The sequence below is a fragment of the Eurosta solidaginis genome, chromosome 2 (assembly GCF_040869045.1).
Source record: "Eurosta solidaginis isolate ZX-2024a chromosome 2, ASM4086904v1, whole genome shotgun sequence".
In the NCBI taxonomy this organism is placed as follows: Eukaryota; Metazoa; Arthropoda; class Insecta; order Diptera; family Tephritidae; genus Eurosta; species Eurosta solidaginis.
In genome coordinates this window covers 308,906,896-308,933,968 of record NC_090320.1, presented here as the reverse complement: position 1 = coordinate 308,933,968, position 27,073 = coordinate 308,906,896, and the positions used below count along the sequence as shown (strand labels likewise).

General features: G+C 38.6%; 1 protein-coding gene and 1 pseudogene across 2 annotated transcripts in view; one reads left to right on the top strand and one right to left on the bottom strand.

Annotated features, from left to right (window-relative positions):
• Nucleotides 1–27,073, bottom strand: part of LOC137241447 (thioredoxin-like protein 1) — a 105,947-nt pseudogene that overhangs the window by 28,356 nt on the left and 50,518 nt on the right.
• The window catches only part of LOC137241449 (uncharacterized), a 50,647-nt gene continuing 33,602 nt past the window's right edge, over nt 10,029–27,073 (top strand). Inside the window, exon 1 of one of the 2 annotated variants that reach the window (XM_067769066.1) lies at nt 10,029–10,645. In XM_067769066.1, coding sequence (XP_067625167.1) covers nt 10,144–10,645 — 502 coding nt within the window. In that variant the 5' untranslated portion in view covers nt 10,029–10,143. Of the gene's footprint in view, nt 11,067–27,073 lie in introns of those variants that run through there. The other variant, XM_067769065.1, reaches the window with a different exon arrangement.

Sequence of the window (27,073 nt, the reverse complement as noted above, 5' to 3'; positions counted from 1 at the left end):
GGTTTCGCTAACCAAGTTAACTACGTTATTACTCGGTCTTATGCCATGCTAGCGTTCATTCGTAGAAATTGTTCAGCTTTCACTAACCCTCTCACCCTCAAGTCTCTTTATTGCTCTTTTGTCAGATCGAGACTGGAGTATGCTGCTATAATTTGGAGACCATATCATACTAGTCCCTCTAATCGTATGGAGAGAGTTCAAAAAGTTGTTTCACGTTTTGCTCTCCGCTCTTTGAATTTTTCTGATCCTTTGCCTTCATATGAATCGAGATGTCTTTTAATTGAACTGAGTACGCTTGTAAATAGACGAACCATCTTATCGTGCTCGTTTATCATTGGCTTAATTTCTGGAGCTGTTGATTGTCCATCGCTCCTGGAAAAAATTCAGTTCAATGTTCCCTGCAGAAACTTGCAACACTTTGAGACCTTTAAAATTAGTTTTGCAAGGACCAACTATGCGGTAAATGCGCCTTTTGCGAGGGCTTGTGCGGATCTCAATTTGTTTTTCAGTTCTTCAGGTGTTGACTGCACTTCTTCGTATGCAACCCTAATTAGTCATTTAAGATCTTTCTACTCTTAATATTATGCTAGTCTGTAAAAATTTGTAAATTTAAAGACTCAAATAAATAAATAAATAAATAAATAAAAAAAATCAAAACAGCCAATTCCGTACAAAGCAACACATATCGCTCATTTACTTCAATAGTGTCATAACTCAAAAACACGACTTTTGAGTTAATAACATATAAAGTTACCCAATATCATCATTTATGTTTTATTAAAAAATCTTTGTGATCAGTTAAAAATTTACCACGTGCTATAAAAATGAAAATGTGCCTTTATATGCGCAACATATGGCAGTTAATATCTTTGAATGGCTCTCCTGGAAAATTGTGTTTTTTGAGTTATGACACTATTGAAGTAAATGAGCGATATGTACTTATGTATGTGGTAAAGTTCATTAGAAACACACATTATATGCAAATCCAAAATGTGATTTGCTCGATATTGTTTTGTTATAAGAGAGTTAAAATGAAAGGTTGCGAGCATTGAACGACAGGCAAAGGGCGATTGGTCTGAAGTCAGCATTTAACTACAAACCACATCTGAATTATATGGAAAATTCTCCACTTTTCATTGGCCGCATTGAAGTGAAATTTGCGTTTTTCATAAGGCTAAGAAGTGGCCATATGAAACACCAGGTATGTGCTGTAGTAAGAGTCATGTCAAATTAAGTGATAGCGGTGAGCCTCCGCCAGCAATCAAAGCGCTGCTTATAGGAGAGCATACATCTTCCAGTCATTTTAAACAAAATATAAGAAAATACAATGGTTGTTTCGCTATGACTTCGTTTGGCGGAAGGTAGTTCCATGCCAACTTTTAAAATAAACGGACAAGTGTACTATATTATTGGAAGTTTATTACCACCGCCCAACATGGTTGGGTTGTAATCCATGCCGACAAACGCCCTGTTAATGAACACCGTGGTCGATATAATGCCCCGATTACAGGCGAGGTCGCAGTATTGATAGTTGACGAAAATGCTGGTCCCCCCATATTGTGCTACAGTCCCACGATAACACTCTCCATCGTGTGTCAGAAATTCGTCCTTCATATGACCCCTTGCAATACCCTTTCATATTTTTAAATGGTGAAGACGGTTACAGCATAAATATACCGCAAACTTCTCCAAGCAATGGGGCACCTAACCCACAAAATGCAGTTTTCATATAACCCCTTGCAATACCCTTTCATATTTTTAAATGGTGAGGACGGTTATAGCATAAATATACCGCAAACTTCTCCAAGCAATGGGGTTTCATGTATGCAATTTTATGCATATAAAATTATGGCTAGAGAAAATAGATTTAATGCGCTTCATAGATATGGATATCTCTTTAACCGATACTGTGTGGACATGGCTGCTGAACCGATGACCAAAAGGTTGAATTTTATAAGAGCACACCAAAAGACGTTGCATGCAAATAATTATATACGTCTAAGGGATGCTGTTAGCGAGGATTGCAATTCTGAAAATATTGGTCAGTTAGCAATTTTGACGTCTTCATTTATTAGATAGCCTCGATATTTGCATGAACGTACACAAGACGCCCTCTTATATGTGCGTTATTATGGAAGGCCTGACTTATTTATAACATTCACATGCAATCCAGAGTGGATTGAAATCAAAACGAATTGTTTCCTAATCAACGACCAAGTGAGCACCATGACATTGTGCCATGAGTATTCCATATCAAACTACACCAACTCATGAGTTTAATTACAAAACAAGATATTTTTGAAAAAATTAAATGCCATATCTTTAATGTTGAATGGCAAAAGCGGGGTTCACCTCACGCGCATATTTTAATTTGGATAATAGATAAAATTCTTTCCTATGACATGAATCGCGTTATATCAGCGGAAACTCCAAATAAAGACGAAGATCCGATGTTGTATGATATAATTACTAAATATATGATCCACGGCCCATGTGGGGTTGATCATTTATCATCGCCCTGCATGTTGAATGGACGATGTTCAAAACGATACTCACGCGAGCTCCTACAGCATACGCAGATCGGGGAAGATGGATATCCAAAATAGAGACGAAGGTCTTCAGCGGACGGTGGCTATACCCATGAACTTTCTAATAGGACAACGTCGACAACCGATGGATCGTTTGATATTGCCCAGTTCTTTCCAGATGTTTCTCCGCTCATATAAATGCAGAGTACTATCATTCAGTGCAAGCAATAAAATATATTTCTAAGTATGTCAACAAAGGTAGCGACATTTTCCGTTCAAGATAATAAGGACGAAGTGCAAACTTTTACATATTCTTCTTTTAAATGTGGGCGGTGCCATGCCCATTCTCCAAAATTTTACATTATTTCTCTTTTGAGTCATAAGGCCAACCCGCGTGTCAAGTTTTATCACTTTATCTGTCATGAATTATCGTATTTTCGATTTCGATCATTCTGTTTGCCCATTTTCAGTACCAATGTATTCTGGGTCTAGATAAGCCAGCATACCATTTTGCGTAAATATATCTCAATTTTTGCAAACTTTTACATATTCTTATTTTAAATGTGGGCGGTGCCATGCCCATTCTCCAAAATTTTACATTATTTCTCTTTTGAGTCATAAAGTCAACCCGCGTGTCAAGTTTTATCACTTTATCTGTCATGAATTATCGTATTTTCGATTTCGATCATTCTGTTTTGCCCATTTTCAGTACCAATGTATTCTGGGTCTAGATAAGCCAGCATACCATTTTGCGTAAATATGTCTCAATTTTTGCCCAAGCTATCTGTTAACGGACGGACTTTATCATGGCTTTATCGTAATCAGTTTCGACACTGATAATATTCAATAAGGAAGCCTATATCTATCTCGATTCTTTTATGCCATTTGCGTTCAAAAATTGTTCACACTTTTGACGGAGGATATTCTAACAACCTTTGGAAAAACAAATTTCAAAAATTCATAAGAATTTAGGGAGACCTATATGAGCCGTTTATTTTGAAAGTGGCATAAGTAATTTCATGACGTTTAAGTTCAGTGGTAATTTACTTGTATCTCGATTGCCTCCTGTTTGTTAGAGTCCAATAGCCAAAAGATGCAATTGTTTATATTAGTTTATAATACGTTCGTTCAGAAATAACAATGCATTTAAGACCATGAGTTAGAAATTACTTATACCACAGTACGTTCGTTCAGAAATAGCAATGCATTTAAGACCATGAGTTAGAAATTACTTATACCACAGTACGTTCGTTCAGAAATAACAATGCATTTAAGACCATGAGCTAGAAATGACTTATGCCACTTTCAAAATAAACGGCTCATATATAACTTGTACTTTGTTAGATTATAATTGATACATTCACATACTCGAAAAATTAAATAAAAAGCTCGAAATTTTCTAGAATTTTCAACTTTTTTGGAAAGCGTTTTTGAGACTGATTCACAGATGTTTTTTTTAAAGGTATCAAAAATAAAAATAGAAGAGTTTTATTTAACGAAATTGATCAAAATAGCTACTGCTGTTTTTCTAGCTACTGTACGAACGCCGCAACCACAATTCCTTTGCTCGAGAACGACAAAACAGACCATATATACAAAAAAATAAAAATAGACACTTCAATAGCAAACCGAACTGATAAAATTGTAATCCCCCAGTTAGTCCCGTTTGCATTTTACGTACAAAAATATGAACGAGTCCACATTTAACTTGGATAAATAATAGGGACAAAACGTGGCTTGGAAGTACTTATTAGAATCATAATGTATTATTATTTTTATGAAAAGCTTGACAGATTCATGTTAATCATTTGAGTGAAATTGGTTTTTTATCCGTGATCGTATCACACATTACAGGCCCTGAACGCACCGCTGAATTTTTTTGATCTACTCAACGGTCGGGATTTTACGTCAAATTATTGAGCATACATTTTTATACTCAGCTGAGCAGAGCTCACAGAGTATATTAATTTTGTTCGCATAATGGTACCCCGTAACGGCATAAAATAATCGAGATAGATATAGACTTCTATATATCAAAATGATCTGGGCGAAAAAAGAAATTCATTTAGCCATGTCAGTCCATCTGTCCCTTAACACGATAACTTGAGTAAATTTTGAGGTATCTTAATGAAATTTGGTATGTAAGTTCCTGAGTACTCATCTCAGATTGCTTTTTAAAATTAACTAAATCGGACTATAATCACGCCCACTTTTCGATATCGAAAATTTCGAAAAACCGAAAAAGTGGGATAATTCATTACCAAAGACGGATAAAGCGATGAAACTTTGTAGGTGGGTTGACCTTATGTCGCAGAATAGAAACTAGTTAAATTTTGGACAATGGGCGTGGCACCGCCCGCTTTTAAAAGAAGGTAATTTAAAAGTTCTGCAAACTGTAATTTGGCTGTCGTTGAAGATATCATGATGAAATTTCGCAGGAACGTTACTCCTTACTTTATGTGTTCTAAATAAAAATTAGCAAAATGGGATGAAGAACATACGCCGTTTTTTATTTAATTTGTCTAGAACACTTTTAATGCCATAAGCCGAACAAAAATTTTCCAACCCTTCTGAAATTTGGTAAGGGCGTAGCTTCCATGAAGATAACTGTATTCTGTAAAAACGGACGAAATCGGTTGTGGCTTCAACCCAGTTTTTATACACAGTCGACCGTCTGTCCTTCCGCTCGGCCGTTAACACGATAACTTGAACAAAAATCGATATATCGTAACTAAACTTATAGTCACGTACTTATCTGAACTCACTTTATCTTGGTATTAAAAATGGGCAAAATCCGACTATGACCACGCCCACTTTTTCGATATCGAAATTTTCGAAAAATGAAAAAAATTCCATAATTCTATACCAAATACGAAATAAAATAATTAAAAAACAATTTTTAAGTTAAACGGTTTTATTGAAAACAATACTTACATGAAGTAAAAATAATACTAAAGCTAGAAAATAATTAGGTAGGTCCTAGGTACTAGCCATCACACTCCTCTTCAATCTAAGGCGTTGATCTGACAATTAAATCAAAGCGTTGAGGCGTCGCATAACCTTATTAAGGTTCAGTTGGTCTTATAGTCATATATATTCTCATTGTATTTAGTTCATTTAGTGACTCTTTTCTGACAATTTCTTACAATCTAAGTCCTCAATACATAATTTTTCCAAAAACTTTACTCGACTCTGCGCCACGTATGCTTGTCCCTCCTCGAACTCCAAAATATTTTGATGTTACTTCTACCGGACTATATGTCATATTTGTTCCAAACATGAGCCAAATCGGCCATCATAGGTCGCTTTCTATTTATGTATGTATTATGTGTTCCAAATATGAACCAAATCGGCCCACAAATACGATTTCTTGCAATATTTCGATCCATGTGCCACCTATCGGAATCTTGCCCAGGTAACACCTTTATTAATAACTTGTCTAGGACGTTGGATCTAATTTTTATTAGTGATAACATGACTTTTTCACTCTCCGAATGTCTTGATCCTCTCTTTTGCCCTGGCTTACATCATGTTCCATTAGTTTTGGAATTAGAATTTTATGAGTTTAAAAAAATTCGATTAGATATGAACACAGGAAACTATAATTTTAGAAACTGTGATTTTGATGCTATCAACGCCAAAATAAGCATAATTGATTGGGATAGTATATTCTCAGGTGTTGGTGTCAGTGAGTGCTTTGATATTTTCAAAGGTAAAGTCAACCAAATTTATAGTAGTTTGATCCCTCGAATGCGGAAAAATTGCCATAGAATTCCTTGGTATACGAAGGAGTTAAAAAAACTTAAGAATTTACGAAACAAATTCTTTAAAAAGTACAAATTGTCTAACTCGCATGCTTTTAAGGAAAAATATGTATATTATTCAAAGCAATTTAAATCCCTAAGAAATCGGCTTCATAAAAAATATGTTGAGAAATTTGATTGCGACATTAAGTCGAATCCGAAATCTTTCTGGCGCTACGTTAGAGCTAAAAAGTCATGCTCTAGCATCCCATCTCATGTTTTTTATAATGAAACCTCTGCATACTCTTACTGATGCCGTCAATCTTTTTGCAGATTTCTTCAGCTCTAACTTTGTGTCTGATACTGTTTACTGATGTGGTTGAGCATACTGATGTTAATACTCAAATAAATTTTGGTGAACTTTCCATATCACTCGATGATGTTATTCGGGGAATTTCGGTGTTAAAATCCTCAAAACAATCTGATGTGGATGGACTGTGTTCATTTTCGCTTAAAAATACTGTTGCAATTGCTTATCCGATTTTATTAATTTTCAATAAATCTCTAAAGCGGGGAGATTTTATTAATGCCTGGAAAGTAACTTCCATTACTCCTATTTTCAAAAGTGGCAATAAGAGCAATATTGCCAACTACCGCCCAATATCAAAACTTTCCACAATATCAAAACTTTTCGAGATTATAATTAAGGAAAAGATATCGTTTGCGGTAAAAAGTATTATTTCACCCAACCAGCATGGTTTTATGTCCGGTAGGTCGACTGTGACTAATCTTGCTGTTTTTACTAAATATTGTATCTCTGTCTTTAATAATAGAGCACAAGTAGATACCATATACACTGATTTTTCTAAGGCTTTCGATAAAGTTAGCCATAAATTACTACTTTTAAAACTTGCTGATCTAGGATTTCACTCCAATATTCTATCATGGGTGAAGTCTTACCTGGCGGATCGGAGTTGTACTGTTGTGGTTGATGGTGTCAGTTCTCGTTCTTTTACCGCGACCTCTGGTGTTCCTCAAGGAAGTGTCCTAGGACCTCTCCTATTCGTAATTTTTATTAATGACATACGTCATTGCTTCATTTACTCGAATTCTTTGTTGTACGCAGATGATTTGAAAATTTTTACATCAGTCACAAATCAGGCAGATTCCCTACGGCTACAGTCAGATTTTGACAGAGTAATAGATTGGTGTAGTAGGAATTGCTTACATTTAAATATTAATAAGTGCTTTCACATCTCATTTTCAAAATCCCGTAATGGTATTAACACCTCGTATCACATCGGTCTTTCTGTTTTGAAAACTGTTGATGAAATATTAGATCTTGGAGTTGTCTTCGATGCTAAATTTCTCTTTCAGAGTCAACTTAACTGTGTTATTGCTAAGTCATTTTCAATGCTTGCGTTCATTCGCCGCTTTAGCTCGGACTTCCATGATCCCTATACGTTAAAGCTACTATATACATCGCTTGTACGGTCTAAACTGGAATATGCTTCCTTCGTTTGGAGACCATACCACGCTTGTCATATACAGCGACTTGAAATGATCCAGAAAAAATTTTTGCGTTTTGGGCTCCGGTCATTACGTTTTCAGGATCCTTTACCATCTTACTACTCTAGATGTCTACTTATAAGACTAAAGCCTCTGGATAGTAGAAGATCTATTTTAGCGCTGATATTTATTTATGATTTGATAGGGGGCACGATTGACTCACCGTTTCTTTTGGAGCGTATTCGCTTCAATATACCATCTAGAACACTTCGAAATCATGACATTTTTTTATTGGATAGGGCCAGAACGACATATGTCGCTAATTCGCCCATTGCTAGGGCATTGAAGGAATTCAATCTTCTTACTAATGCCAGGGAAATTGATTTTTCAGTAAATAAATCAAAGTTTAAACTTATACTAAATGACTTGATATGGTAGATAATATTTACGCTAATAATTTGTAAATAGTCTGTAAGGATATTTTAATTTGTCCTAGATTTACTTTGAAATAAATAAATAAAAAACGTGGACCCGGGTACCCCTAGAGTGTGTTTATAGAATATGGATATCAAATGAAAGCTGTTGACGAGTTCTTTAGTAGAGGGTAATTTTTATACCCCTGGGTGACTAGGGTCTCGAGATATAGGCCAAAACGTGCACCCGGGTACCCCTAGAGTGTGTTTATAGAATATGGATATCAAATCAAAGCTGTTGATGAGTGCTTTAGTAGAGGGTAATTTTCATACCCCTGGGTGACTAGGGTCTAGAGATATAGGCCAAAACGTGGACCCGGGTACCCCTAGAGTGTGTTTGTAGAATATGGATATCAAATGAAAGGTGTTGATGAGTGCTTTAGTAGAGGGTAATTTTCATACCCCTGGGTGACTCGGGTCTCGAGATATAGGCCAAAACGTGGACCTGGGTACCCCTAGAATGTGTGTATAGAATATGGATATCAAATGAAAGCTGTTGATGAGTGCTTTAGTAGAGGGTAATTTTCATACCCCTGGGTGACTAGGGTCTCGAGATATAGGCCAAAACGTGGACCCGGGTACCCCTATAATGTGTTTATAGAATGAGGATATCAAATGAAAGCTGTTGATGAGTGCTTTGTTAGAGGGTAATTTGCATACCCCTGGGTGACTAGGGTCTCGAGATATAGGCCAAAACGTGGGCCAGTGAATGCCTAGACAGTGTTTATACAATATGGATATCAACAGAAAGCTTTTGATGAGTGCTTTAGCATAGAGTAATATATTATCCAGAGACGGACTGGGACTGGGATTAGGACTAGGACTGGGACTGAGACTCGGAGTGGGACTGGGACTCGGAATGGAATAAAACACATACCACCTTCTAGGCCAGGCAATAAGGGATGCAGAAGAATGAGAAGAAATTGAGAGAAGAGAAAAGAGAAAAGAGAGAAGGAGATTGAGAAAGATATAAAATGAGACGAAGATGGAGATAGATGAAGCGAAAAAGACGGGGGGAAGAGTGAATAAAAGTATTAGGAAAAAGTGAAAAAAAAAGGGGGGGGGCAGAGTCAGACGGAAAAAGCATATTAAAATGTATGCAGATTGGCCAAATTTAGGGCAGGACAACGTCTGCCGGGTCTTCTAGTAACCTATATGTTACTTAGAATTGCTCAACGTACCTTAAAAGCGTTACTAGAAGTGTAAAAAATGTGCTGTTTTAAAGTGCAAAAATGTCAACAAACACATTGATTAAATACTGATGACATAATTGTTTTAGTATTTGGCAATAAGTTGTACCTATTATATTTTTCAACACTGTATATCACATTGCGCTCGAATTAGCTATATCAATTCAATGACATAAATAGAACCGAATAATTAGCAGGATAAAATGAGAGGTACTAAGTCAAAACATGGTGCGCATTGTATGTACATATGGCCCACCTATATAGATCAATAGGGAGCTAAGTCAACAATATTAAATTCTGAAGTTATTCATACCACCGGGCTTTCCAATTCAATGCCTACCGATCTATATACTAGATTTAGTATTAGTCCTACTATTCACTTACACAGATATGGCTTGGTAAAAACTGAAAAATGCATTGAGCAGAAGGGGGAAGTCAATCCATTTTTCGCATTTCCTAAAGATTATAAGTTTTTGAGTTGGGCGCTATTTTGATCTAGGTGTGGGATATGTGTATGTGTACTCAAGCTCTTATGTATGTAAGCACAGTACAAATTAGCAATGAATTGTTATTCATGATGAACAAGTTAAAGTGATTGCATAAAAAGTGTGGAAGAGAATTAATCGAATATAATTGAATCTTACTTAAAAAATCGGTTCTATATAATATATTATATACATATATACATAAAATTGAGGCGATGTCTTGGAAGGTGCGTCGCTTCTTGAAACAGGTGCGCGATCGAAAAGAAGAGGAGGAATTCAAAACGGAATCAACCAAGAAAAAAGTAACCGTAGATGATACGTTAAAATCAACTTATAATGATCAGTCAAATATTTCAACTGCAGCAGATACACATAGTAAAACTAAAACGAACAATGTAGTTTGTACATCTGCTGGACACAATGAAATTGTTAAAGGATCCAGTTTTGTTTCGACTCTATCTCCAAGCTTTCAAATCCGTTCTAGTCCTTTAAATATAAATGGGAAATATGTTTATTGGACAAGTATGCATACCGAATTAGCTTTACAGCCTTGGTGCTGCGTTGGTGATTTAATCTCTTTCTGCGATAAATATGAATTCCAAACACTCAATATTATTGATAATCGTGCTCATAATAATATGGTATCCGAAATAAGAGCTCTGCTTAACATTGGACAGGCTCCTTTTGATCTACGTAAACGCTTCCCTGGAAACATAGGTAACCCAGAAAATCTGTGGATTTGCATAAGTCGCTGTGCTAGTGTTGAATATCATTTGAAGAAAATACTGAACGTATTTCGTAAACCATTAATGCAGCTGCCGACGGATAAACAGCGAATGGCGAGACAAAACATTCATCTGGCAGTGAACGAGATACGTTTAGATATTTCCGCGCGCATCAGTGCAATTAAACTTTACGATAGGACTGTGTTTGAAAGACAATTTCATTTGCATTGGCAGGATGATGTTGAGTGAAGTAACACAAAATATTCTTACTGGAACTCTTAAATATAAAGCCATTCATTTTTTATTTTCTGTTTTTTGCTTAAATATATATGTATAGGCCTACTAATTTTAAATTATGCCATACTCGGAAATCTGGGTTTCGGTAATGCTGAAGTGGAAACATCGGAACATATAAATACTTTCTAGTACATATTTAAAATAACAACGAGCGGTTGAGTCTTGCTATTAAAAAGGGTCTTACATAAAATATCAAGAATAATAGATTTCACACAACTTATTTAAAAAGCCCACTTTAAACTTCAAACTCCTCAAGAACCGGCAATTGCGGCCGAAATCCGTTGACCGGAGAAGCCAACCATATTCGGATTCTCCGGCGCAAACCAGGCTGGCAGCTCTCAACTTTTGCATACATTTTAGAGTTCGATCGAGTATTCCGTTCGGGCTCGGTTGCCGAACAGATCGGATTGGGGTCCTGTTCGGATTAGGCTTCCAAACCCTGTTTTCTCCGGTGACTCCGAGTTTTAGGTTGACTTGTCATCGCCAATGTATTTCGCACGACAATCTCCAGATGTTGAGGCGTGATCCTTCAAATATTAACGTTGGTAACTACTGCGAAATTTAACGTGGGCTTTTTTTTTTTAATAAAATGCGTGAAACATGCTAATCTTGGCAAAATCTAGAAGTTTTCTAGGCCTTAATTTGCTTCTCTGAAATCTTGTAAATCTGCGGCCCTTACAGCTGGAGCCTTGACCTCACGACTGCAAGAAACGAACATAGAACGTGTCCAACCTTTTCTTCCTGCAGCTCGCACCTCCTACATCTGCTGATAACGATGAGGCTAACTTACATATAAGCATGTGAAACCAGAAGGCATGTTTAGATAGTCTGCAGATCGTGAGCTACTTGAGCTACTTTTTGAGTCTAACGTCGTAGGATTTCACATGACCTTAGAAATTTTGCACACCCGCGACTCTGTTCACGTTTTCCCTGCTTGATGGATTATATGCAATTCGTGTCTCCTTTTGATTTCTTCCAAATGGATTGGGACGTCTACACCGATTCATCGATTGCTGCACCCTCCTTTGCCCATTTATCGGCCTTTGCAAAATTTTAAATTTCCCATAAAATTTTGCTACTTGTCACCAATCCTGGTACCTCTCGCTCGGTATAAGAAGTGAAGACGTTGTTACATAACTCTTCCGCATCGTCTCACTATGGGAAGTGTGTGTTAAGTAGTGCCTCAAGGGACTCTTCACTACTATGTGACCATTCCCAGCCGTCTTTTTCTATCAATCCCTGGATCGCATCTCGCTTGGATAGGACTTTACTTAGTCTCGTTATTAGTCTCGTTCTTGACGTTCGCCCCAGAACTCTTCTCTCTCCGCAACTTTTTCAAATCCTTACTCTACCATGATGGCTTTGTTTCCCCCTTGAGTACAAGCCCTGTTGTATGCAGTTGTCAGCGCTTTTGAGAAGAAGTTGTTGCATTCCTCCAACTCCCCTAAGTTGGTAACCTCTTTGGGCTGCCCCAGTCTACCTGATATGGATTTCATTTCGAGACACCTAGAGCATATTCCTGGATTTCCAGGGCTTTCTCTATATTCATGACCAGTCTATGCAATGCAGTATCGACTGACTTGCCTTTGGTGTGAGCATGTTGTGCTGAAGAGAATAGTTCCTCATTCATTTGATTTTATATACACAACTATTAATCGCGCTAGGGTTTTTAGCAGAAAAGATGTCAAACTAATAGGCATGTAGTCCTTGCAGATGACTAGTTTTTCCCGCTTTCGGTGCGAATACTACTCTAGCTGTTCTCCAAGATTGCAGGACGTGGCTATGTCTAAAGATTATGCTAAGCCGTTCTACATATAAACGTTCCAGGTGTCAACGATATGAACTTGGCAAACGTTTTTATTGCGCATTAAATTTTCGTATTTGTTACCAATCCTGGCACCTCTCTTCCGCATCATTTCCTAATGGGACGTGAGTGTTAAGTAGTTTCTCAAGGAACTCTTCACTACTGTGTAACTATTCCCCGTCATCCTTTTACTATCAGTCCCTGGATCGCATCAACTTTGATAGCACTTTCTTCTGTCTCGCCGCTTTGCTGAAGCATTCTATATATGCACGGAAACTTGCCATGAAAGCCTTTTCGACCTGTTGACTGCACATTTATATATCCTCAACATATCTCTATATTCATCCCAGCACTACTCACTTTCCGCCATTTTTGCCAACTTAAAAATCTCAATTACCTTCCCTTTAAGAAGGCTTAACTTCTTACTTTACTATGGTGGCTTCGCTTTCTCCTTGAATCTCCTCAGATGACAAGCTCTGTTGTACGCCACAGTCAAGGACTGCTTCGCAACTTCGTTCATCTTCTTCTCGCTGAAAACCGGAGTCAGCGGAATCAGCAAAGTTTTTTCAATGAGCTGTCTTCGAAATTCTTCCACTCTCTCTCTCTCTCAATGAATGAATGAACAAATCAATGAATTCGCAATATACCTAGATTGAACTGGCTGGTCAATAAAGAGCTCACATTGTGTACTAGAAATTATTTAACGACCAAACGGAAGAACCCTAATCAGGTGCCAAGACTTATGTTATAGAATAATTCCATCCTCTTGGCAAATACTAGAAGTTTTCTAGGACCTAGCTGCCTCGAGATCTGGCAATTATGCCGCCCCTAATAGCTGGACCCTTTCCCTGGCGAGCGCAGGACACGAACACAGAACGTGCTCAACCGTTACTTCCTGCAGCTCGCACTTTCAACACCTACTGTTTCTGACGATTACTAATTTATGAGCGCGTGACGCCAGAAAGCAGTTTCCAGGTTGTATGCTCATCGTGAACCTTAAATCTCCTCACATTGTGAGTCGAATACCGTAGGTTTTGCACATTATCTTAGATATTTTACAGCCCTGCGCTTTTGTTAATGCCTTTCTTGCTTGCAACCCCTGCCTCCTTGTGATTGGCTTGGACTGTTTGTTACCTTCTTTCCCTTTATGACCGGGATCCCCGACCTGGGCGATGTTTTTCCAATGCTTCTATGCATTCCAGAACACTTCTTGATGAAGTACTGAGTGAGATTCTTGCCTTAATCGCCGCCTGACTATCAATATATATCTATTGACGCGACTGCAGCTTAAGCAAGCTTGCTCCAGAATTTCTGCTGCTTTCTTCGCGACTATAATTTCCACCTGAAAGACGATGCAGTAGTTGATGCCTGACTATCAATATATATCTATTGACGCGACTGCAGCTTAACCAAGCTTTTACAGCCCCGCGCTTTTGTTAATGCCTTTCTTGCTTGCAACTCCTGCCTCCTTTTGATTGGCTTGGGACGTCTATTGCCGTTTCAGTGAGTGTTGCACCCTCGCCAACAAATATGGCTTTTTGTTACCTTCTATCCCTTTATGACCGGGAACCCCGGCCTGAGCGAAGTTTTTCCAATGCTTCTTTGCATTCCAGAACACTTCTTGATGAAGTACTGAGTGAGATTATTGCCTTAATCGCCGCCTGACTATCAATATATATCTATTGACGCGACTGCAACTTAAGCAAGCTTCCTCCAAAATTTCTGCTGCTTTCTTCGCGACTATGATTTCCGCTTGAAAGACGATGCAGTAGTCTGGGAGCCTATAGGCTCTACTTATTTTTGCATCGCCACAGTGAACACCAGACCCGACACCTTCTTTTAACTTGGAGCCCATCTGTATATACGTGAATTCTATGTTCTTTCATTTCTGCGCCCTGGTGCCAACCCTCCGGCTCAATTGGGGCCTCCAGAACTCTTTCGAAACTCAGGCACGGGACCATATATTGCAATAACTTGGTCTTGTAAGAAACAATTATGCTTTCCTCCGACCGGAAACGGTAGCTGGTATGCTGATAAAACCTTTGTCAGCAACGAAATTAAGCACTCTACGATGAGCTGCAGTAATAGTATTTAATTGAGGGAAGGTGTAGGAAATATTAATTCAGTACTCTAAAATACTTTGTTATATTTTCACCGTAACAACAATTTATAATACTGTAACGAATTTTGGGAACTTCCTTTACTTTGCAGCTTCTGTTAACATTCGAATCTCTGAACTGTCGAATAAATAACTCAAACATTCAAATGTGCTCTCTGTTGCCTCGTTCGCCTTTTTTCTCCTTTTCACGACCATCCTTCTGGAACAGCTGCTTATTTATTTCACTTTTTTGTGTCTGGTATTTACATGTGTCTTCTAATTATATCCGTTGTTTTTGTTGTAGCAGTGCATCGCCCCATCTAATAGGTGCGACCGATCGCAAATTGTCATCAATGTCCTCTAACGGGAGTCCAAGGAAACTTTCAGTTTCAACAGGGGTGGACCAAAGGGAGGGGTGTTAGAGGCGTTGGTTCCACATTACAATTGAAGAGATGATTGGTGTCATGTGGGACACATTGCAAGCAGGACATACATTTTGTATGTCGGGGTTGATTCTGGATAGGTAAGTGTATAACCTGTTACAGTATCCAGATCGAAGTTGAGCTAGAGTGACGTGCGTTTCCCTAGGGAGAGTGCGTTCCTCTTCTGCAAGTTCTGGGTATTTTTCTTTAAGAACTGGATTCGCCGGGCAATTCCTGACATATAGGTCGGACGCCTGTTTGTGGATATCACTGAGGACCTGCTTATGCTTTTTTGCTTCATACGGCTGTGCTCTCAGGTGCCGTAATTCCTCATAACGCTTACGGAGATGACACCTTAAGCCCCTGAGAGGTGTGGCCTCGTCAATCAGCAATTCCTGACAGAGGTCCGATTTCTGTTTGTGGATATCACTGAGGACCTGCTTGTGCTTTTTTGCTCCATATGGCTGTGTTCTCATGTGCTGAATTTCCTCACAATGCTTACGGAGATTATCCCTTAAGCCCCTGGGAGGTGCAGCCTCGTCATTCAGATGTCCGTTGGGATGCCCAGGTTTCTGGGTACTCAACATAATCTGTTTGTTTAGCATTTCATTTCTCTCCCTAATGGGGGGTACTCTCGCCTCATTGTGTGGTTGGTAGCGAGTCTGAGGGCAGTATATTGGCAGGCCTTTATTTTCTTCCAGTGAGTAACCTTTAGGCTTGGTGACCATATCGGGGACGCGCAGCATGCAATCGGCCGGACAATTGCTTTGTAAGTGGTAATGAGCGTTTCTTTATCTTTGCCCCAAGTGCTGCCGCCAAAAGATTTGAGGATTTTATTACGGCTCTGGATTTTGGCAACAATTGCGGTTGCATGCTCTCCAAAATGTAGATCCTGATCGAACGTCACACCCAAGATTTTTGGTGTAAGACAGTCGGTAGCGTAAAGTAACGTCCGGGGTTCCTCAGGGTAGTCATTTGGGTCCATTAATTTTTACCCTATTCATAAACGATTTACCAAAAATTATCTTACATTCCGGAACTCTTATGTAGGCGGATGATGTAAAACTCTGCTGTGCATACCTGCTCTTTGAATTATCCTCCTTCCATCTCTTGCAGGGCGACTTTGACTCTTTTCAATGCCGGTGTACAGCGAATTTACAAGATTTAAACTGTTCTAAATGCAAACTGATGACATTTCATCGTGTGAATCCAGTTGTGACATCTTATACGTTAAATAACACGCTCTTGGAGCGTATATCTGTTGTAAGTGATCTGAGAGTTCTCTTTGATCCGAAACTATGTTACAATATGCATATTTCATCAATTCTGAACAAATGAACGGGTGTACTTGGATTTGTGAAACGGTGGGGCCAAGAGTCTGATGATCCGTGGCTCACTAAGCTTTTTTTTCACATCTTTAGTACGTCCAATACTTGAGTACTGCTCTTGTCTGGTGCCCGCGGTATCAAAGTTATATACAGAGAATTGATTCGGTTCAGAAGCAATTTTTAATTTTCGCACTCCGTGGCCTTGACTGGGATCGTAACCTAGGCTGCTTCTTATTAGTTTGCCAACTTTGGAAAACCGTAGAATATTACTTGGAGGTAATGTTCCTTCACTAGCTCATCATCGGTGAGATAGACTCCTCTTACCTTGTCAGTCACCTAAACTTCGCTGTCCCTAGAAGAAAATTTAGACACTATGTGCCTTTCCACCTATCAACTTGCCGAAAAAATTTTGATAAAAATAATCCCTTGCGTAATTGGTGCTCGCACTATAATGATTTGTATAACTGTATCAGCATGGAATATTCTTTTACTGCTTTGCATAATTCTATACTCCGATTTTTAATAAAAAAAATTCTGTTTTTGTTTAGAGTTGAATTTAACTATTAAAGTTCTTATATATTTAATCTTAATGTTAGCTTTTAAATTTACAAATATTTCTTATTGAATTACATTATTTTTAGTAGCTTTAATTTTAAATAAATAAATAAATAAATAATGCCATCGACGTGGATGTTCATTTATTAATTATTATTAATTTTATTACAAAGCTCATCGAAGTGTGGGCCTGGGCCTGGGCCATTATTGTGCAGCCATCGGCGTAGGAAACGATAGAGATTCCGTCTGGTGGTGAAGGTAGCTTCGATATATAGAAGTTAAGCAAAAGTGGGGATAGGACACCACCCTGTAGTACCCCTTGTTTAATTCTTCTGGGTTTAGATGTTGTGTTCCTGAATTGCACCGATGCTTGCCGACCAGACAGTTAATTTGCGGTCCACCTTTTGAGACTTGGGGGAAGAGAGGACACTTCCAGGTCCTGCAGTAAAGTGACGTGGTTGACCGTATCAAAAGCTTTTGATAGGTCTAGCGCAACGAGTAATGTCCTATGGTGGGGTTTTTGATTTAATCCGCCATTTATTTCCGTGTTAGTGGCGTTTAGCGCGGTGGTAGTGCCATGTAGTTTTCGAAAGCCATGCTGATGATTGGCAAGACGCAAATTCGCAGTAAAATAGGGAAGCAGAATATCTTCAAGTGGCTTGGCTACTGGCGATTGGAGAGATATCGGACGATAAGAATCTCATATGTTTGCTGTTTTCCCAGGCTTTAATAGCGGAACCACCCTTCCAACCATTTTCCATTTTTTGGGATGACGAAGGTGGACAGGGACAGGTTGAAGGCATGCGCTAGATAATTAAATTCCTCTTTTCCTAGTTTTTTAAGCATCGGAATGGCTATGCCATCTAGGCCTATTGCTTTAGATGGTTTATCGTGAACGCATCTTCAACCTCTTTGGCGACAGAACTTTATCGCCAAAGGCGATGGAGATTTTGTTGTTCTAGCGATAAGGACACTCCGCGAAGGCCTTGGGTAGTGTTATCGATGTAGACGGTCCTTTGCCGGATGCAGATCCGGTATGGTTCGGTGATAAGCACCATAGAGGTAGGTACTAGCCCGATCATCTTGGAAACGATTTGGTATGACCACATGCAACCTTCTGGCCATAAAGCCCTCCCACCCCTAGATCCATCAGGAGTTCGGAGTCGGTAGAGCCTCTGCTGTTAATAAACAAGATTCGCTATGGGTAGGTGAGGTTGACAATTGGGTTGGGGAAGTCATATATTGCGCAGACAACCCATTGAAAGGGTTGCGCTACACAACCCCTTGAATCAATTTGGTATTTTAGTCGCCTCTTACGACAGGCATACCTACCACAGGTATTTTCTAAGCCCCATAACCCGCTAAGGATGGAGATTTTGTCATTGTGCTTAGTCGGTTCAATAGGGACTTCACGGTGGATCATAGCTTACCTACCCCGGCAGAGAGGTTACATTTCTTTAAGTGCTCTCTCATTTCGTCCGCTTGTGTTCATCCACTAACAACTAACTGCGTTTGTTTTTCCTTATTTGGGGGTCGCCGGGGTCGTGCTGTTTTATAAGGTCACGTCCTCTCGCTAGAGTTACGGTCTCCGTTGAAAAATGTGGCCGGATTTCCGTGATTCGGCCAGGCGCAGGTGCTGTTGTGGCCCTGGGACTGGACTCCCTAGGTGAGCATTGGAATACCCGGTGTAGTTGGGTTTGCGGCCTGGCAGCATGGTGCGATGAAACCTGTCGGGGGGTTCCTGTCGCTGAGACCAGAACATTTGGCTAGAAGGGACTAAGAGGCTACGGCGCAGATTTCGGGACGCCCTTGGGCGTGAACAGCAAGGAGACACAAAAGATTTGAAAAAGTTGCGAGGACGTCGGGTTTTGGGGTCTAGCCCAGAATATCTCGTCCAATGCAACCATCCCTTACACGTGACACACTGACAAGAGTGTAACCGTTCTAAAAAGATTCTTTTGCGGCAAACGCAGCAAAACCATTTCTGTGGACCGGGATCAGATACAGGTCCCGGATTAGGTTCTATACCTTCCCGGAGCTGGAGAATATGGCGCAGTCCCGCTACAAGGATCTGCTGGGAAGATGACAATTTGTAGGAGGGACGCAACAAATTATATAGGGTTACACAGAAATTACAGTCCTTGGTCGGGAAAAGTTCCGAGTCGCACAGAAAGGATCGTGAGAGCGGAAATGCAGACGGTCTCGCGTTTATCATCCAATATTCAGTGCTATATATGTAGTCTATTCGACCCGACATCGGCCGCAGGGACAGTATCCTAGAACGTCATGGCATGTCTGTCGGCTCAGGCGATGTAAACTTAGAATTCATCAACATCTACGTCCCTCCTGTCACCTGTTACCCCAGTGGATACCGCCCTGATATCAGAGCACTACTCACTGGCGATAATCGCATTATATTAGGTGATTTCAATGCTCGGCACACAGAAATATTAACTTTGTATAACGGTTCGTTTTTCTATGTTTCGGGAAGAAAACGGATCGTAATAAAATTGGGTGTACAAATTTTCTATATAGCAGGAAATATTTCTAGAAAGAATGGACGAGATCGGTTGAAGACCACGCCCACTTTTATATAAAAGATTTTTAAAAGGGTCGTGGACGAAAATAATAAGCTATATCTTAGCGGAAAAGAGCCTTTTATCAATAGAATTTTACATTCTAAATTGAATTATAACATTAAATGGGAAAACACTAAAATTTTTGAAAATGGGTGTGGCACCGCCCCTTTTACGACTAAGCAATTTTCTATGTTTCGGGAGCCATAACTCGAAGAAAAATTAACTTATCGCAATGAAATTGTGTACACATATTTTCCTTATAGCAGAAAATATTTCTAGTAATAAATAATAGTTTAAAAAAACTAAAAAAACACACTTTTATAGCTAACCGAACTAAAAACAAGTAAGGAAGGCTAAGTTCGGGTGTAACCGAACATTACATACTCAGTTGAGAGCTATGGAGACAAACTAAGGGAAAATCTCCATGTAGGAAAATGAACCTAGGGTAACCCTGGAATGTGTTTGTATGACATGTGTATCGAATGGAAGGTATTAAAGAGTATTTTAAGAGCGAGTGGGGCATAGTTATATAGGTGGACGCCATTTAGGGATATCGCCATAAAGGTGGACCAGGGCTGACTCTAAAATTTGTTTATACGATTTGGGTATCAAATCAAAGGTGTTTATGAGTATTTTAAAAGGGAGTGATCCTTAGTTTCTTAGTGAACGCCGTTTCGAGATATCGCCATAAAGGTGGAACAAGGGTGACCCTAGAATTTTTTTGTACGATATGGGTATCAAATGGAAGGGGTTAATAGTATTTTAAAAGGGAGTGATCCATAGGTGGACGCCGTTTCGAGATATCGCCATAAAGTTGTAGCAGGGGTGACTCTAGAATTTGTTTGTACAATTGTTGTTGACAATTGGGTTGGAGAAGCTATATATTGCGCTACACAACCCCTTGAATCCCATGGGGTGACTCTATAATGTGTTTGTACGATATGGGTATCAAATTAAAGGTATTAATAAGGGTTTTAAAAAGGAGTGGTGGCAGTTGTATAAGTGAAGGCGTTTTCGAGATATCGACCAAAATGTGGACCAGGGTGACCCAGAACATCATCTGTCGGGTACCGCTAATTTATTTATATATGTAATACCACGAACAGTATTCCTGCCAAGATTCCAAGGACTTTTTATTTCGCCCTGCAGAATTTTTTCATTTTCTTCTACTTAATATGGTAGGTGTCACAGCCATTTTACAAAGTTTTTTTCTAAAGTTATATTTTGCGTCAACAAACCAATCCAATTACCATGTTTCATCCCTTTTTTCGTATTTGGTATAGAATTATGGAATTTTTTTCATTTTTCGATATCGAAAAAGTGGGTGTGGTCATAGTCGGATTTCGGCCATTTTTTTACCAATACAAAGTGAGTTCAGATAAGTACGTGAACGGAGTTTAGTAAAGATATATCGATTTTTGCTCAAGTTATCATGTTAACGGCCGAGCGGAAGGACAGACGGTCGACTGTGTATAAAAACTGGGCGTAGCTTCAACCGATTTCGCCCTTTTTCACCGAAAACAGTTATAGTCCTAGAATTTAACCCCCTACCAAATTTCAAAAGGATTGGTAAATTTTTGTTCGACTTATGGCATTAAAAGTATCCTAGACAAATTAAATGAAAGAGGGAGTGGCCACGCCCATTTTGAGATTTTCTTTTATTTTTGTATTTTGCTGCACCATATCATTACTGGAGTTGAATATTGACATAATTTACTTATATACTGTAAAGATATTAACTTTTTTTTTTAAATTGACTATGGTCGTTCTCCGATTTTGCTAATTTTTATTAAGCATACATATAGTAATAGGAGTAACGTTCCTGCCAAATTTCATCATGATTCTTTAACGACTGCCAAATTACAGCTTGCAAAACTTCTAAATTTCCTTCTTTTAAAAGTGGCCGGTGCCACGCCCATTGTCCAAAATTTTACTAGTTTCTATTCTGCGACATAAGGTCAACCCACCTACAAAGTTCCATCGCTTTATCCGTCTTTGGTAATGAATTATCGCACTTTTTCGGTTTTTTGAAATTTTCGATATCGAAAAAGTGGGCGTGGTTATAGTCCGATATCGTTTATTTTAAGTAGCGATCTGAGATGAGTGCCCATGAGCCTACATACCAAATTTCATCAAGATACCTCAAAATTTACTCAAGTTATCGTGTTAACGGACGGACGGACATGGCTCGATCAAATTTTTTTTCGATACTGATGATTTTAATATATGGAAGTCTATATCTATCTCGATTCCTTTATACCTGTACAACCAATCGTTATCCAATCAAAGTTAATATACTCTGTGAGCTCTGCTCAACTGAGTATAAATAGAAAATAATTTTCAATTAAAAAGAGTTTATGTAACAGTAGTAGAAGGTCAAACAATCATTTATAGTTAATCACTTCAAAATAAAATTATAATAAAATTTAAGTTATTAACAGAATAATTTAATTCACAGTAAAAAGCGTGGGGTGCATTTGACTACATTTCATATCTTTCCTATCAGATAGTTGCCAATAGAATGATTGTAACATTCAATATCAAGCACCTGGATTTACACAGCCATTGTGCGCCCGATTCTTTATGGTGCCTTGGTCTGGTGGCCTGCACTAGCTAAAAGTACCTATCTTAAAATGTTTCAAAAGGTGCAACGGAGTTCGGAGCTCTGCATTACCGGGGCTCTCGGCTCCACTCCAGATTCCGTTACATACATACATGGATGCATAGATACATAGATAGATACAGGCCAAGCTAATAAAAGCGTGTTAAAAAAGGGCTCCAGTATGCTCTTTCGTAGATGTGCCATGCATCTCCTTCTATTATTAATAAAGGAATGCGTTCTGCGCATTATGTGCAAGGTTTCAAATCTATGGCCATTTGGGGTCTTATGTCCGTTAACCTTATGTCACCCCATCATCACATTGTTGCATTGTCATTGAGCCTTGATACGTGTGCAAAGTTTCAATCAAACTTATGGCCATTCAAAGTGGTAATAAGGCCAATTGACCTTATGGCCGTTGACCTTATGTCACGACACCATCACATTAATGCATTGTCATCGAGCCCTGATACGTGTGCAAAGTTTCAATTAAACTTATGGCCATTCAAAGTGGTAATAACGCCAATTGACCTTATGGCCGTTGACCTTATGTCACCACACCATCACATTAATGCATTGTCATCGAGCCTTGATACGTGTGCAAAGTTCCAATCAAACTTATGGTCATTCAAAGTGGTAATAAGGCAAATTGACCTTATGTCACCGCACCATCACATTAATGCATTGTCATCGAGTCTTGATACGTGTGCAAAGTTGCAATCAAACTTATGGCCATTGAAAGTGGTAATAAGGCAATTGACCTTATGTCACCACACCACCACATTAATGCATTGTCATCGGTCCTTAATACGTATGCAAAGTTTCAAATTAATCAGACTTCTTGAAACCGGTGAAAATTAAGCTCAAAGATTCCGTTACATACAGGCCAAGCTAATAAAAGCGTGTTAAAAATGGACGGGATCGGTTAAAGACCACGGCAACTTAGATATAAAACAAGTTTAAACGGGAATAATAAGCTATAACTTGGCAAAAAATAGTTTTGAATCAATGATATTTCACTTATCAAGTTTTATTGTAAGAGGAAATGGGTAGACATTTTTTTTTAAAGGGCGGTGCCACGTAATTTATCTGAAATGAAATATGCAATTGTAGCTCACGCTGAATATATAATGTTCGATTACAACCGAACTTAGACACCTTTACTTGTTTATTTTATTTTAATAAATTCAACATAGATACAACTGGATACAAGATACAATACAAATAACAAGGAACAAAATTTAAAATAAAAACTAAAATAATAAGCAATCAAATTATTTAAGTTAAATTTTAATTAATACATAAATGAAAATTAATATTGGAATAAAAATAACAAAAACCATTGTATAAAGCAATATGAGCCAGTCTCGCTAATTACATACATAACAATTGACATCTTATTTAAAAATATTTGAAAAATATCATAGCAGGATAGCAGCAACCGAATACTCAAAACTAATACACTGAAAGATATGGTGCTCGTAAAATCAACAAATCGGTTCTGTTGTTCTTGACTTAACGGAGATTCGGTGAAATTGATCGAATTATGGTTAATTCGACCGAGTTCTTTGTCAAGCGAACAAATTAGTTTAGTGATTTCAACAGAAGAGAAATTGTCGCTCTTAAGTTAACAAAATTTTGTAAAATTGACAGATTCCTAATCAATCTAACTGATTTTTCTGTTAACACAACTGATCTTACAGGTCATTTCAACGGCGATCAACTATCAATACATAAGCAAATTTCAAAGAGAATTTTTCGCTCACTGCGCTCTCTACTTTGTACTTATGACGATGGTGCCACTTGTTAAAAAAAAACTCCAAAATAAGAAAACCATCAAATCGAAAAAACACTCAAAATGGGAAAACAACAAAAAACTAGTTTTTCAGTTATCAATACAAAACGAAAAACCCTTTTTTGAATTTACTGTGCAAAAAATTATGAGATACCGGGACACCTATCTATCGAGTACAATTTTGCAACTTCTCGTCCAAGCGAAATGCAAAATTGCGCCCTCTTGGTGCAAAAGTTTTGCTTGAACGAACAGGTTTTTTCCAAAGTTGGTAACATTGTGTTCAAGTTTTTGTGAATTTTCACTCACGCGAACGAATCTCATAAGATAATAAAAAAACATTCTTTTTTAATGTTGATATTTCCGACAAAATAATAGTTTGAGTTGTTTTGGAATCGTTTCAACTTAAATTGTTACGAAAATTAAACTTGCCGAATTATATGTAAAGTTACTCCAGTGGTGAATTACCTTCCTGCGATTCGATTCTTTACTTTTCAATAACTTACAAGTTCTCTTTTTAAAATATTACGTCAAGCACTTATACTACAAGTTTTGTTCGAAACAATTAAGTGTGGCAACTACATGCGAGAGAAGAAATTGAGAATGAGCTGAGCTGCAACTGAAAGAATTGAGAATCAGTTTTGTGACTACTATTTTATACAAGTTTTGTTCGAAACAATTAAGTGTGGCAACTACATGCGAGAGAAGAAATTGAGAATGAGCTGAGCTGCAACTGAAAGAATTGAGAATCAGTTTTGTGACTACTATTTTATATTCGTAGCAAGCATGCGCATTTATGTATTCACATATTTACGTATTTATATGGCGGCCGCCGTGGTGTGATGGTAGCGTGCTCCGCTTACCACACCGAAGACCCTGGGCTGCCCCAGCGGGTAAGGGGGTAAGAATATACCCGCGGTAGGTATGCCTGTCGTAAGAGGCGACTAAAATACCAGATTCAAGGGGTGTGTAGCGCAACCCTTCAGGTTGCCAGCGCAATATATAGCTTCTCCAAACCTAATTGTCAACCTCACCTATCTGCGGCGAATCCTGTTTCACTAGCAGACGAGGCTCTGGCGACCCCAAGCTCTTCATGGAACTTGGGGGTGGGGAGGGAGGGGATGGCCTGAAGGTTTAATGTGGCCACATAAATCGTTCCCGAGATGGTCGGGCTAGCACCTTAATGGTGCTGTGTTATCGGAGCGTACCGGATCTGTATCCGGCAAAGGACCATCACATCGATAACACTCCCCAAAGCCTTCGGGGAGCAACCTTATCGCTACAACAACAACAACAACAAGACCCTGGGCTCACACCCCGGGCAAAGCAACATCACAATTTTATAAACAAGCCTTTTCAATTAGAAGAAAATTTTATAAGCGCGGCCGCCCCTCGACAGTGTTCGGTAAGCACTCCGAGTGTATTTCTGCCATGAAATGCTCTCAGTAAAATCTCATATGCCTTGCATATGTCGTTCGGAGTCGGCATAGAACAAGTAGGTCCCGTCCCGCCAATTTGTGAGAAAAATTAAAAAGGAGCACGACGCAAATTGGAAGAGAAGTTCGGCCAAAAATCTCTTCGGAGGTTATCGCGCCTTAAATTTATTTACATATTTATATGGCAACATATGTAGGTACTTTCATACAAAGCTGTCGCAACAACTTTTTTTGTTCATTTGACTACTAAAACTGTCAATTACGAATCAACGATTTGTGCGCAGTTGATTCAACATCTTGTTGCGATGGATAAAAATTTACAGAAATTTCGGTTGAATCGACCCGTATTTCAGTTGATTTTATCAGTCTTTTTTTTTCAGTGTACAGTTGTACAGTTCATTATAGCGCGAGCACCAATTGGGAGGGCTATATTTGGCAAAATTACGCCGAAGAATTGGTAAATGAAAGAGTACATAGTGTCTCGAAGTTCTCGCAGGAACAGAAAAATTCAGTCTGCTCATAAGGTCAGTGGAGTCTCTCTCTAAAGTTGGCAATCTAATGAGAAGAAGTATATTTCTATAAGGCGGAAGGTGATGATTTGATTCCCAGTTAAGACCACGTAATGCGAAGATTTGCTTCTGTACCAATTCAATTCGATCTATATGATTTTTATATCCCGGGGACCAAATACAGGAACAACACTCAAGTATTGGGCGTACCACAGATGTGTAGAGGGTCCTGCTTAAAAAAGGATCATCAAATTCTTTAGTCCATCTTTTAATAAACCCGAGTCAAGCAGATGCTTTGTTTACAATAGATGAAATATGCATGTTAAAGCTCAGTTTCGCATCAAAAGGAACACCTAGGCCACATACTACAGATATACGCTCCAAGGGAGCACCATCTAGCATATAGGATTTTAAAACTGGGTTGGCTCTGTGAAATGTCATTAGTTTACATTTGCAGCAGTTCAAAACTAGTAGATTTACTGTACACCATAATTGAAATGAGTCCAAATCGGCCTAAAGTATATCCAAACGAGAAGAGTCAGAAGGCAAGATTAGAGCACGGGAATACGAAGTAACCTTAGGTAAGTCATTTATGAAGAGGGTAAAAAGTATTAGACCCAAATGGCTACCCTGAGGCACACCAGAAGTTACTTCTATCAACTCAGAGAGACTGTTTTTGAACATAACTCGCTGAGTTCTATTTACGAGATAGCTGTGAAGACAAAGTAATAAATTGTTCGGAAAACCCAGCAAGTGAAGTTTATGAGTTAAAAGCTCATTAACAGAATCAAATGCTTTGCTGAAGTCGGTGTAAATAACATCAGTTTGCTTATTGGATAAAAATCCATCCCTAACTAAAGAAGTGAACTTAAACAAGTTGGTTGTGGTTGGTCTTCTAGGCACAAAACCAATTTGGCTGGGTGATAATAAAGAACTATATATATATTGAATTTGGCAGGTGATGATCTTTTCAAACATTTTTGGAATAGCCGAAAGTTTAG